Source organism: Grammomys surdaster, unplaced genomic scaffold (genome assembly GCF_004785775.1).
Source record: "Grammomys surdaster isolate TR1022 unplaced genomic scaffold, NIH_TR_1.0 316, whole genome shotgun sequence".
In the NCBI taxonomy this organism is placed as follows: Eukaryota; Metazoa; Chordata; class Mammalia; order Rodentia; family Muridae; genus Grammomys; species Grammomys surdaster.
Genome location: NW_021604735.1, coordinates 801694 through 814618, shown reverse-complemented (window position 1 = coordinate 814618; position 12925 = coordinate 801694). Strand labels below are relative to the sequence as shown.

The following is a 12925-nucleotide window of genomic DNA, read 5'->3' as shown; positions in this document are numbered from 1 at the left end:
GGAAAACTCTGTCTTGATAACAGTAGGCACAGGTTTAAAACTGGACTGTACTGCCTTTGGAGGCTTTTCTTATTTTATTTTTTGAGAGGTTTCACTATGTATCTCAGACTGGCCTTGATCCTGAAGCAATCCTCTTGCCTCATGTAATTTTCTGAGTACTGGGATTACAGGTATGCGCATGAAGTCCAGTGCTTTTTTAGTTTTTGTATATGGACTAATCTATTACTTGTTTCCATTTATCATCTATTATTTCACCTATATTTTTCCTCAGCCTTCTGAGTGCTGGAATTTCAGGGGTGCACAAAACACTGAGTGCCTTTTAGTTTCTGCAGATGAGATAGTCTATTAATCTTATTACTCAGCCACTGTGTTTTCTCTCTGATCTTTGGAGCTCCCAACTCCACATGCCAGGGTTTACTTTATTGGGCCAGGGATGTCAAATTGTTTTACAAGAATTCATCATCTGGCCTAGTTTTGTTTTCTTTTTCAGTTTGTTTGGGTGTATTTTTTTGAACCATAGTTTTTCACTACATAATCCATTTGCCTTTTTCAGAAGTTACTTCATAGAAGTTGTACAAATGAATGATGACAGGCTTAAAACTAGAAAGGATTCAAATTGTGTGATTGCTCCTTCTAAGCTCTTTCCAATATTTCCTCTGGTTCATCCTCAAATGTATCTGTGTCCTCTTATTTTCTTTTTATATCTCTTATCTCCCTCAATTTTTAGGCACTGTGACTCCTGAGATGTTCAAGACAATGTCCAACTCGGAGATCATCCAGCACCTAACAGAAGAGTTTAATGAGGTGGAGGAAGCTCATCAGGATCATGCTCTTCTTACTCTGAATTCAAAACACAAGGCTCATTATGCCTTTATTTCTGATTCTTGTAAATAGTTTTTAATAAGAAAGATATCAGCCTCTTTGAATATAAAAGAGACAGAAATTAGCTGATAGGCTTTGGGGTTGAGGGATAATTTGAAATTAAGTATATAGAATTACATTTTCATTATGCTGAGTTTATGTTGAGTTTTGACTTCTCATCCCTGGACTTCCATGAACCTAGTAATTTTCTTATACTTTTCATAAACTGTTTTTAGGACTCAGGGGACTATCCTCTGACAGCTCCAGGTCCATCCTGGAAGAAGTTCCAGGGAAGCTTCTGTGAGTTTGTGAAGACATTGGTTTATCAGTGCCAGTACAGCCTGCTCTATGATGGCTTTCCTATGGATGACCTTATCTCCCTGCTCATTGGCCTCTCAGATTCCCAGGTCCGAGCCTTTCGTCATACTAGTACCTTGGCTGGTGAGCACTCACAGCTCAGTTGGCTGTCCTGAGATTAGTGGGGCTTTGTTGTATATTCTGGGTTTTCTTTCCCACCTGCATCAATGATATTGTACTTTGTTGCTTTATCCTAGACCCCCTCTCCTGCTTCTCACCAGTGGACATAGGAAAGGGGAGACCACAGTAGTGATTCCCAGTTTTTATATCTTCCCAGGGCATACTTCTGGCAATAGACTGGCACATAAAATAAGGCCAGAAAAGTTGCTGAGGAGGGACATTCCAGGACAGAAAACTTTAGGACTTCAATGCCACCCTGCTTGTTTTTTTTTCTTTGTCCTTTTCCTGTTGCTTTTGCACTCATGCTTTCTCCTCTGACTTGAACAATGGCTTTCTTGTTTCCTCTGACTCAAAGCCATGAAGCTAATGACTTCTCTGGTAAAAGTTGCACTCCAGTTGAGTCTGCACAAAGACAACAATCAACGTCAGTATGAGGCTGAACGAAACAAGGGGCCAGAGCAGAGAGCACCAGAGCGACTGGAGAGTCTGCTGGAGAAACGAAAAGAGGTGAGAATGTTTCCTGCCCCCTTCCTTCCTTTTCCAGCTTTCATCCTCTGGTGCCCAGACCGTATCAGGTTCCATTACTTCTCAGTAAGCACAGGTCTCAGGAGCCCTTCGGACAAAGAATAGTAGGGATGGCAACAGTTTTCCTGCACTCATCTATCAGAAGTCATTGTATGTTACTTTTGTTTTGGGGACAGTGGCTCACAGATGTTTAATTTGGAGTGAAGTTAGAGTTTTCTATATTTCACTTTCATTCAGCTTCCATTGTTCTATAAGAATTATCAGTAGTGTTTAAATGTTATACTGGCATGCCAGGTTGTTTAAATTTCATGTTAAATGTACAGTGCTGAAAAACAAATGATAAGGGAGGCCACATTATTGGGCAACCAACAGAAAGAGCACACGCCTTCTAGTCACCCCTGGATATGAATTTTGTTCTGGTAGTTGTTACCATAGAGAGCCTTAGGTAACTTCTAAACTTCAGCTTCCTTTTCTTTAAAAAGAGGAATAATTCTTAGATGGGTAAGGAGTGGAGGATCTAGGAGTAACTGGAAGAAGGCAAGGAATATTACCAAAACATATTGTATGAAAATTTTTAAAAAATAAAAAAAAATTAAAGAAAATTATTCTACCTTCTAGTCTATTTAAATTAAATAATGAGTGAATTGGCTACCTAGCCATACAAGTTTTGTTTTGTCTTCCTTGTGGTAGGCTTTTTATCACTCTGACAGATACCTGAGAGAAACGGTTCAAAGGAGGAAAGGTTTTATACTGGCTCATGGTTTCATAGGTTTCAGTCAATATTCAGGTAGTTCTGTGGCTTTGTGCCTATGGTGAGGCTGACTGTTATAGCGCAAAGGTTCCACTGCGGTAGGTCATCTCACCTCATAGTAGACAGAGGAGAGAGGGGGTCTGGGAACAAGCTATTTTCTTCCAAGACATGACTCCAGTGACCTACATCATCCAAGTAGGACTCCTCATAGTCTGTTTAGCTATGAGCTCATCTATGAATTAATCCATTGATGAAGTTAGAACCCTTGGGATCCAGTTACCTCTTAAAGATTCATTAGTAGGCAGTCATACCTTATATATGTGTGTGTGCGTGTGCATGTGTGTGTGTATGTGTGTGTGTGTATATGTGTGTGTGTATATATATATATATGTGTGTGTGTGTGTGTATATATATATATATATATACATACATACATACATACATACTTTTTTTGGAGAATTTTTAGATTTTAAACTGTAATACCTTTAGTGGAATAAGCTCTGGGAAAATATTTTAGACTCATTAAACTTTAAATAGCCCCAGCACTTGGGAGGCAGAGGCAGGTTGATTTCTGAGTTCGAGGCCAGCCTGATCTACAGATTGAGTTCTAGGACAGCCAGGGCTCCACAGAGAAACCCCGTCTCCAAAAACCAAAATAAACAAACAAACAAACAAACAAACAAAAACCCTCTAAATAGCAATATTTAAGCCAAACACTGATATACTTGTCTTTTACTCCTTGCTAGTATCTGCTCTTCTCCACCTTGATGTTGCAAGGTCACCCTGTGTCTAACTGTATCTAGTGATGATTTTTCCAGTCCCCATTAAAAACAATTGCTTCTCTGCTATGTCATAACAGAAGGAAATATTTATCACTATGTGTGTCTGCCTCTCTTACTTGGCCACTTGTTCTGTTTTTCTATGGCACTGAAAATTGGATCAGCTGCCAAGTAGGCACTGTTACTGAGCTGTATCAGCCTGAGAAGCAAACTTTCTGTTACTCCATTCTCACTTGCTGTGTTTTCATTGTCCAGGTGATGTTAAATAAAGGCCTACACATAGTAATAGAACTATCTAGGATTTTAAATTATGTGTGAGAGACCCTCATATCTGCAGGTGTACTTTCTGCCGTTTTGTTTTCTCACTGTCGACAAAGGTTCAAAAACCTCCAAAGTAGCTAGCTGTGGTGGCACATATCTTTAATCCTAGCATTTAGGAGACAGGATCTCTGTGAACTTGAAGTCAGCTTGATCTATGTAGTGAGTTCCAGGCCAGCCAGGGCTGAATAATGAGGCCTTGTCTCAAAAACAAAAACAAAAAAACAAACAAAAAACAACAAAAATAAAAACAAAGTACAATTTAGTGAGTATTTTGAGAGAGTAGGTGTGTGTGAGAGAGATCTAAGTTCACATAACATTATGTTTGTCACTCTGTAATTTACAAACTAGTTTCTGATAGATAAATACGTAATACAGGCTGGTTGAACATCCTTAATCTAAAAATATGAATTCTAAAATGTTCTGCTAAACTTTTTGAGCATCAATATGACGCTCAAAAAAATTTTTAGTTTGGTGTACATTTCCAATTTGGATTTAGAAATTGTGTTCCCAATGAGTAAAGTCTGTACAAATATTCCAAAATCTAAAAAAACTGTAAAATCTGTAACACCGCTGGTCCCAAGAATTTCATATAAGGATATTTTTAACCTATGTGCATGATATTTGATACCACCTGTGGTTGAAGCATTGCTTTTGAGTCTTGGGATGTATTCTGTATCAAAAGGGGAAATTGCACTCATGTGACCCTTTTTCCTTATTTTTCTGGACTCTCCATCAGTTGTCATTCTCCCGCTTTAGTCTCCCTACCACACTGTTTCCTTCCATTCATTTGTGAGTGTGTATTAGCCCTTTAGTCTGCTGCTCATGTACTTCCAGTACATTTATCACCAGGGGTCTTTTCTCAGTTTCTGGTTCTGATGATACTTTAAATGTGAAAAACTAAAGATACTATAGAACACATCTATGAATACCATATTCACAGTGTATTCCATAACAATGGATTTTTCATTTTATTAGCTTATCTGTTTTGATAGCGGGCATAGTAGTTCTTCAACCCTAAATGTTTAAGTATACCCTCTTAAAAGTAACATGCTTTTATTACCTGATACCATTTTTTATGTCCCCAAAAGTCATGATTCTTTAGTACTTTCTAATTAATCCATACTTAAAATTCCCCATCCAGAATTCAAGTAAGGATATTTGATGATAGTATTTCTGGAGAGCCTCTTTTAATGTTTTCTTCCTTGGGATAGGGTCTTGTGTATGTAGCCTAGACTGGCTTCAAACTTCTGCTTCAGGTTCCTTTGTGCTAGGATTAAATGTACGAACATCTGGCTTCCTCTTTTATTTAATCTTACACAGAATGTCTGCTTCCTCAGATTTCCCCTAATATGTGAGTGTATCGAAGAAATAGGATTAGTTGTTTCAAAGATGTTTTCTCCTTATAGTCTGCTTCCTTAGTAGCTAGTGTTCATTTAGCCTGAGGTTTCTCAGTAGTAGCATTATTGACACTGGGAGGCTGCCCTAGCCTCATATATTGTTTAGCAGTGTTCCTTTGCCTCTGTCTACTAGATTCTGATAGTATTTTGATACCAGCTTAATTGTGACAACCAAAACTTTAAAAAATTTTAATTTAAAAATATTTTTATTCTCTGAGAATTTTGTACAGTGCATTTTGATCATATCCATATCCTCACAACTCTTCCAAGATCCAGTCCACTTCTCTATAATCCAATTTTGTGTCCCCGCCTTTGCCGCATCATCAAGTCTAATTTGTACTACACATATACTCTTGGACGTGTGGCCTTCGATTGGAGCACATTCTGCTTACCAGGGGCAGCACTCTTCGAGAAAACTGACTCTCCCTTTACCAGCAGCTATCAGTTTCTAGAGCTCCTAGGCTTGGAGTGGCTTAATGTAAACCTTTTTTTTCCATGCTGGGATTTGACCTTGCTTGAGGTTGTAAGGGGCTTGTAAATGCTGTTGGAACCACTACAAGTTCATATGTAGCCCTGTTGTGTCCAAAGGACACTGTTTTTGTGAATTCATCTACCATTTCTGGATCTTTTACAATGATCCTTAAACTTGGGGAAGAAGGGATTCAGACACTGCCACTTACCCTTTGGGGAACAAAACTGTCTACTTTAAAATCACTGATCTAATCTCTTTTATCTTTACTGGTTATACTTTTATCAAAATGGGTATATTAAAAATTCATTTTGAGGCTGCTGAGATCACTTGGTGGGTAAAAACACTTGTTTCCAAGCCTAAGCTCATTTTTAGAACCCACCTGGTGGAAATAGATCTGACTCCTGAAAGTCATCTTCTGACCTCTCTACCTATATATGTTGCCCCTTCCTCAAATAAATATATTTAACAGTTTCCTAAATTTCATTTTCCTAATTAATAGTAGTCAAAAACACAATTGTGAGTTAGGTATGAGTAGAATAACCCCAATCAGAAGGGACATTTTAAGAAAGAGTTGCATTTATTTATGTGTGTCTGTGTGTATACAAAGTGTCCAGAAGAGGATGTTAGATCTTCTGGAGCTGGAGTGATAGGTATTTTTGAGCCACCTGACGTGAGTGCTGAAAACGGAACTTGTGTTCTCTGGAAAAGCAATATGTGTTCTTAACTTCTGAGTCATCTCTCCAGTCCCCAGGAACATTAGTTTTTACCAACACAAAGCAGCTTTGTGGCATTAAACTATGCTACTGCTTCTGGAATTGGAAGGGAATATTGGCTATCTGAGGGTTTACACTATGTTCCTCAATAAACACAAAGTAGGTAGAAATTGTGCTTTTCTATATCTGTGACATTATGCTGTTGAGGTACAAGAGGGATAGTCTGGCCTTGTTCTTTCCTCCAGTTCCAAGAGAATCAAGAGGAGATAGAAGGGATGATGAATGCCATCTTCAGAGGTGTCTTTGTCCATCGATACAGGTAAGTCAGTTACAGGCTCTTACTGAAGCCACTGTCCTTGGTAGTAGTGTGGGAAATGACAAGGCCTTTGCTGGCTTATTTAGTTAGTTTCAGGACTATTGCAGCTGCAATGAAAACTGACAGATATGTTGAATTAGTTAAGATCTGGTTTATCCTTACCTACAAAGGACCTTGTGAATTTTTCTGGGAAAGAAAATCAGAGATCAAGATATCACTGAAAATATTCCTCCTCTTGACCTTGCCCAAGTCCTGGCCCTGCCTCCTGTGTTTCTAGAGTTGGAGACTTGAGCAGACATGGGCAGAAACCTGAAGGGTGGCTTTCCTGAAGCATGTTTGGCAAGCCTTTTCATAGCCAAGCCTGTGCTAAGGGCTATGCTAAGGGCTCGGGGAGTTTCATAGTGTTTGAAGAACTGGTAGAGTTAAGTCATAATCTGTTTTAGAATTAGAGTATTTGTAGTAGTCTCACTTTTGTCTAGATTTAACTTCTGATTCTCTATAACTTTAATCATTTCTTGAAGTGAAATTGAAAAATAGCACATTTTAGCTTACAATTAAGTGAATTTTTAAATTTGGCTTTTAAAGGAGTGTAAAGGATGAAGTTGTATAACATTAAACTAGCTCATATGCTGGTTATAGAAAGAAGATTTAATTTCATATATCTTGTATATTTACTTTGGAATGAGGAAATGAAAGGCTGGGTACCTACTACCGTGTAGTAGGCTGAGAAGTAACCTTTGATAGATGGTAATATGTCAGTTTGTCTCTCTGTCTAAGGGACATCCTTCCTGAGATCCGTGCTATCTGCATTGAGGAGATTGGGTGTTGGATGCAAAGCTACAGCACCTCCTTTCTTAATGACAGCTACCTAAAATACATTGGCTGGACCCTGCATGATAAGGTGCGGTTAAGTCAGCCTCCTCCTCCTGTCACCCACTTCTTCAAACCCATCCTGAAACACTTTACCTTTTTCCTGCTCTACTACTCAGACATTTCACACATTGAGCAGTTATCTCTGGATTGAGGTATTGAATCTTGAGATTACTTCAGTGCTGAGGAGTGTAAGGTAAAGCAGAAAGGAGAAAAACCTCCAGCAGTCAGAATACCTTTGAAACTCATATGTCATAGAGGAAGCACTCCCTTTTAAACAGCAAGTTGATGATGGTAACACAAGGACCAGAGTGCCATGCAATGGGATTCTTTTCATCATGATTGTCCAACTTCTTCTATGAGCCGTTGTGTTTTCAGTGAGAAGACAGCACTTTACTATTTTTTTTACATTTTAAGAGTCCTTGGTATAGAAATCACCCATGCCCAGAATGAAGGACAGTGAGGGGCACTTGGAGTCTGTGATGACCATTTGTCAGTCATGTTTCTTTTCTCCTATTTCCTTCATCAACAGCACAAGGAAGTCCGCCTAAAGTGTGTGAAGGCTCTGGCAGGGCTGTACAGCAACCAGGAGCTGAGCTTACGGATGGAGCTCTTTACTAATCGCTTCAAGGTAAGATGGCACACCATTCCTAGGGTTTGCTCTTTGCTGTGTCTCCCATTTCCCTACCATAGCTCTTTCCACCCGGCAGACTGATAGCTTGTCTGGATATAGCTCCGACTCCCTCTGTGTTAGGAATTTCAAATCTCAGGAGACTGTGTTGTTTGGGAATGGGTGCCGTGAGAGACTGGATAATGTTCTTTATATAGGACCGGATGGTTTCCATGGTCATGGACAGAGAGTGTGAAGTAGCGGTGGAGGCCATCAGATTGCTGACTCTTATTCTGAAGTGAGTTGAGGGAAGTGGGGAGGCAGCCTCACAGACTTGCCTTGGAGGATCAAACAAGATCCTCCAGAGCTCTGTCCCCTACTGTCACAGTGGAGCCCACTTTGTGTCCAGATTAGAAGACAAAGAGCATTCCTGAGTTGTAGGACAGCGGGGGACTTCTCTACTTTCAACTCTCCACACTCCTCTCTCTGACTCTTAAAACATTTTCTTTGAATCATATCCTTATAGATATTGCCTTGTTTTGTTCTATACCTCATTGTGTGAGAAGATTGGGCACATACGCACGCACACACGCACGCACATACATGCACACCCTTTCTCCTTTTTTCTTGGCAGGAACATGGAGGGAGTGCTGACTAGTGCAGACTGTGAGAAAATTTACTCCATTGTATACATTTCTAATCGTGCCATGGCCTCTTCTGCAGGGGAATTTGTGTATTGGAAGTAAGTGATATGTGTTTGTCACACTGTCCTCTCATTTTCTCTCTCACCTCTCTGCTCTAACTATGGACTTATCAAAATTATTGAAGTCTCTCTCGTTGTCCCCTTTCTCTCTCAATCTTATGGGAGTTCCTTGGCTCTTCACTTGTCCTCTTGTCCTTACTTGTTCCCATGCTGTTCTTTCCACCCATCCATCCTACCAGGATCTTCCATCCTGAATGTGGGGCAAAAGCAGTGAGTGGCAGGGAGCGACACCGGAGTCCACAAGCCCAGAAGACTTTCATTTTCCTTTTACTGGCCTTCTTTATGGAGAGTGAGGTAATGTAGGAAGTAGAGGACAAGATGGGCAGTGGGTAGGAGGGTCCTGCTTATCAACAGCTACTTGCTGGAGCAGTTTGATGTGACGTCAGTGGATAACTTACTGGGAACCTTCTTTCACAGCATCACAACCATGCTGCTTACTTAGTAGACAGCTTGTGGGACTGTGCAGGGTCTTACCTGAAGGACTGGGAGAGTCTGACAAGCCTGTTGCTGCAGAAAGACCAGAGTGCGTGTCACATGGTAGCTGGGGTTATGTATTTTACACCTTCTTGTGTGAAACTGAGAGGTTTGGGTTTTTGTTTTGTTTTTTGTTTTTTAATTTTTAATTTTAATTTTTGGCTGATTTGGAAAAAGCAACAGTGATGTCCTGGGAAGGGAATGTGGAGATGGAGGGTGGTTAATATGTGGTATTTTATTTTTGATCCTCTTTCTATCCCAGATCTGGGTGATATGCAAGAGAGAATGCTAATAGAAATCCTTGTGTCCAGTGCCCGGCAAGCTGCAGAGGGTCACCCACCAGTGGGGCGCATCACTGGAAAGAAGGTGAGCATGAACAGTGGTTAGTAGGTCAGTACTACTGGAGCCAGATGGTTATTTGCCATCTTCACCTCTATATTCTGAGTTAGGGCACTCCATCTTTCCCTCTAAGAGTCCTATCTGTGTATAAAAGGAGCAGAAGTCTGTGCAGATATACCCACCCTGTGTACCCAGTGTTTCTTCACAGTTTTCCACCCCTAATGACTAATCCCAGAGTCTGACCGCCAAAGAACGCAAGCTTCAAGCTTATGATAAGGTGAAGCTGGCTGAGCACCTCATCCCCGTCTTGCCCCAGCTCCTTGCCAAGGTAAGAGCTTCTTGTACAACTAGAGCATAAATGGGTAAGGGAATAAGTGAGGAAAGGATTCACCTCTTGTCCCTTAATTAACAGGATACTCTTTCCACTGTAGTTCTCAGCAGATGCAGAGAATGTTGCTCCCCTGCTCCAGCTGCTCAGTTACTTTGACCTCAGCATATATTGCACTCAGCGCTTGGAGAAGGTGAATAGGCAGCAAGACCATTTCCTAGACCTTGCTGCTCCATACTTAGGTTTCTTCTTCTAGTATCTGGTTAATTTGTTTTCCAAAAGGCCCCTGATCCAGGAAGAACCTATAATGCCATCCTTTTAAATATATCTTATCTTTAAACATCACTGTTTTCATCCTCCTGTGTCACTCTTCAGCCTATAGACCACCATACCTTATCTCCCTTTTAGCACTTGGAGCTGCTTCTGCAACAACTCCAGGAGGTGGTGGTGAAGCATGTAGAGTCTGAGGTGCTAGAGGCTGCAGCACATGCCCTCTATCTGCTCTGCAAGCCAGAGTTCGCCTTCTTCAGCAGAGTGGACTTTGCCAGAAGCCAATTAGTGGATCTTCTGACTGATAGATTCCAGCAGGAGCTTGATGACCTAATGCAGGTGGTGCTGAATGGCAGGGTACCTCAGGGAGGGGGAGAGAGGGCTGGGGTTAAAGATGAATTCTTAAGAAACTCTTGGTGTGAACTTCTTTGTTCTTAGTCATCCTTCCTAGATGAGGATGAGGTATACAGTCTGACAGCCACTCTGAAGCGTCTCTCTGCCTTTTACAAGTGAGCAGCTCTCCTGCCACCTTCCCTTTCTCCTAGTGTTGATGGAGTTGATTACCTTGGATATGTCCTAACATCATGTTTCCTTCTCTCTTTAAAGTGCTCATGACCTGACCCGCTGGGAGATCTCTGAACCATGTTCTCAACTCCTCCGGAAAGCTGTAGACACAGGAGAAGTTCCTCACCAGGCAGGTGATAGGCTGGACACACACAGGCAGGGCAGATGACTGTCAGAGTCTGTGTTCTGCAGGCCACCTTGCACAGGCAGTCACAGTCCTCGAGTGTGTAGTGTACATAGGAAGGTCAGGTGACATTATCACTTCTGTTCTTCTCTGAGGTGGACTGGGGGCTTCTGGGGTTTCTGGGAGCCAAGGAGAATGTTGAGGAATTCTAAGAGACTGAATAAACCAGAAAGATATGACATTTCTGCCTAGGTTAGAAGCCTCTGGACATTGCCCAAAATAGTCCCTTCTTTTCTATTAGGAAAGGAATTGTTTCCCTGGTCTTCTCTCTTATTTGGGATGAGTTTTGTTTGTTTTGTTTGTTTGTTTTTTAACACAAGATTTCTTTATGTAACCCTGTCAGTCCTGGAACTTAGTTGTTGACCAGGCTGCCATCAGACTCACAGAAATCTTCCTGTCTCTGCCTTCTGAGTGCTCGGATTAAAGGCATGCACCACCTCACTCCAGCTTGTCTCTCTTACTGATTGTCTGTGTGAGAGCTCTGACACTCCCTCACACTTGTTCTCTAGCCGCCTAATCTGGCATTTTGTGGTTACAGGTGATTTTGCCAGCCTTGACTCTGGTATATTTTTCCATTCTCTGGACAGTAACCCACATTTCCAAGTCTTCTTCCCAAGTGAGTGTGGGTTTGAGGAGGAGCCTGAGAATGGAAGAGCATGAGCCTTCATTCCTCTGTCAACCAAGTTGTTCTTTTTACAGAAGCAGCTGATGAGTCTGAAGAAAAGAATGGTGGCCTTCTGTGAACTTTGCCAAAGCTGCCTCTCAGATGTAGACCCAGAGATCCAGGAGCAGGTAAGCATGTGTGTCCTGCAGTTTGAGACAACTGTTCTCCAGGGAAATGAGGTATATAATGATAATCTTTGTAAGTAGTATTCTGATTTTTAAAATCATCCTTTTTTTTCCCTCTCCACAACAGGCTTTTGTCTTATTAAGTGACCTGCTTCTCATCTTCAGCCCTCAGATGATTGTAGGGGGACGGGATTTCCTTAGGCCTCTTGTCTTTTTTCCGGAAGCTACTCTCCAGTCGGAACTAGCCAGCTTCCTCATGGACCATGTCTTTCTCCAGCCTGGAGAATTGGGCAACGGTATAAGAATTCTAGGCCTAGAGTTTAGGAAGGGTTTGGGATTGAGCCTGACGGTAGAATCTTGGGCAACAGGCCTAAGCCTGTGATTGGTTCTGCTTTTACTGGGCAGGTCAGTCACAGGAGGATCATGTCCAGATAGAGCTTCTGCACCAGAGGCGCCGCCTGCTTGCAGGATTTTGTAAGCTGCTGCTTTATGGGGTATTGGAGCTGGATGCAGCCTCAGATGTTTTCAAACACTACAACAAGGTACAGCAGGGCCCTGACATGAAAGACCTAAGTTGAACACAGCCTTGGCTTCAAACACTGCAGCATCTAAGAAAGGAAGTCAGCTTGGAGGCAGTCTGAGAGGGTCAGGCTTAAAAGAGAAGTAGGAGAGAACATAGGTAGGGGTTTAGAAAAAGGACAAAGGAAAGAGATATGGGTGTAAATATTTAAGGAGAAAAAGCTATTGAAACTTTCCTTGACTGGGAAATAACCCTATTTTTCCAATTCAGAAATCTGTTTTCCCTGCTTTAAACCTAATCTACAGAATGGAACATTAGAGAAAGAAAACAGTGGGAAAGTCAGGCCTCACTCTCTTTCTATATATTTTTATCACTTTCTCAGTCTGACATTGTATCCCTCTCTATTGAGCATCTGCAGTGTACCAGACATACCAGGTACTAAAGACAGAGCAATGAACAGCACAGAAACTCCTGTTTTACAAACTCTAGTCTGGTGGGGAGGGATGTGTAGGCTCCAATGTTGTCTGAGGGTAAGTATTAAGTGCCCTATTCTTTTCCTCCAGTAGATAGATTGAACCAATTTTGCTCCTAGGTAGGTAGGT

The 12925-nt window shown here is 41.4% G+C and overlaps 1 protein-coding gene across 1 annotated transcript in view; it reads left to right on the top strand.

Annotated features, from left to right (window-relative positions):
- Positions 1-12925, top strand: part of Stag3 (stromal antigen 3) — a 32932-nt gene that overhangs the window by 10051 nt on the left and 9956 nt on the right. Inside the window, exons 6-25 of the mRNA XM_028777842.1 lie at positions 728-804; positions 1098-1302; positions 1694-1845; positions 6542-6615; positions 7390-7513; positions 8015-8113; positions 8311-8390; positions 8727-8834; positions 9035-9149; positions 9273-9378; positions 9592-9695; positions 9904-9996; positions 10100-10189; positions 10405-10605; positions 10705-10775; positions 10873-10960; positions 11553-11630; positions 11714-11806; positions 11931-12099; positions 12209-12345. Coding sequence (XP_028633675.1) covers positions 728-804; positions 1098-1302; positions 1694-1845; positions 6542-6615; positions 7390-7513; positions 8015-8113; positions 8311-8390; positions 8727-8834; positions 9035-9149; positions 9273-9378; positions 9592-9695; positions 9904-9996; positions 10100-10189; positions 10405-10605; positions 10705-10775; positions 10873-10960; positions 11553-11630; positions 11714-11806; positions 11931-12099; positions 12209-12345 — 2264 coding nt within the window. The remainder of the gene's footprint in view (positions 1-727; positions 805-1097; positions 1303-1693; positions 1846-6541; positions 6616-7389; positions 7514-8014; positions 8114-8310; positions 8391-8726; positions 8835-9034; positions 9150-9272; positions 9379-9591; positions 9696-9903; positions 9997-10099; positions 10190-10404; positions 10606-10704; positions 10776-10872; positions 10961-11552; positions 11631-11713; positions 11807-11930; positions 12100-12208; positions 12346-12925) is intronic.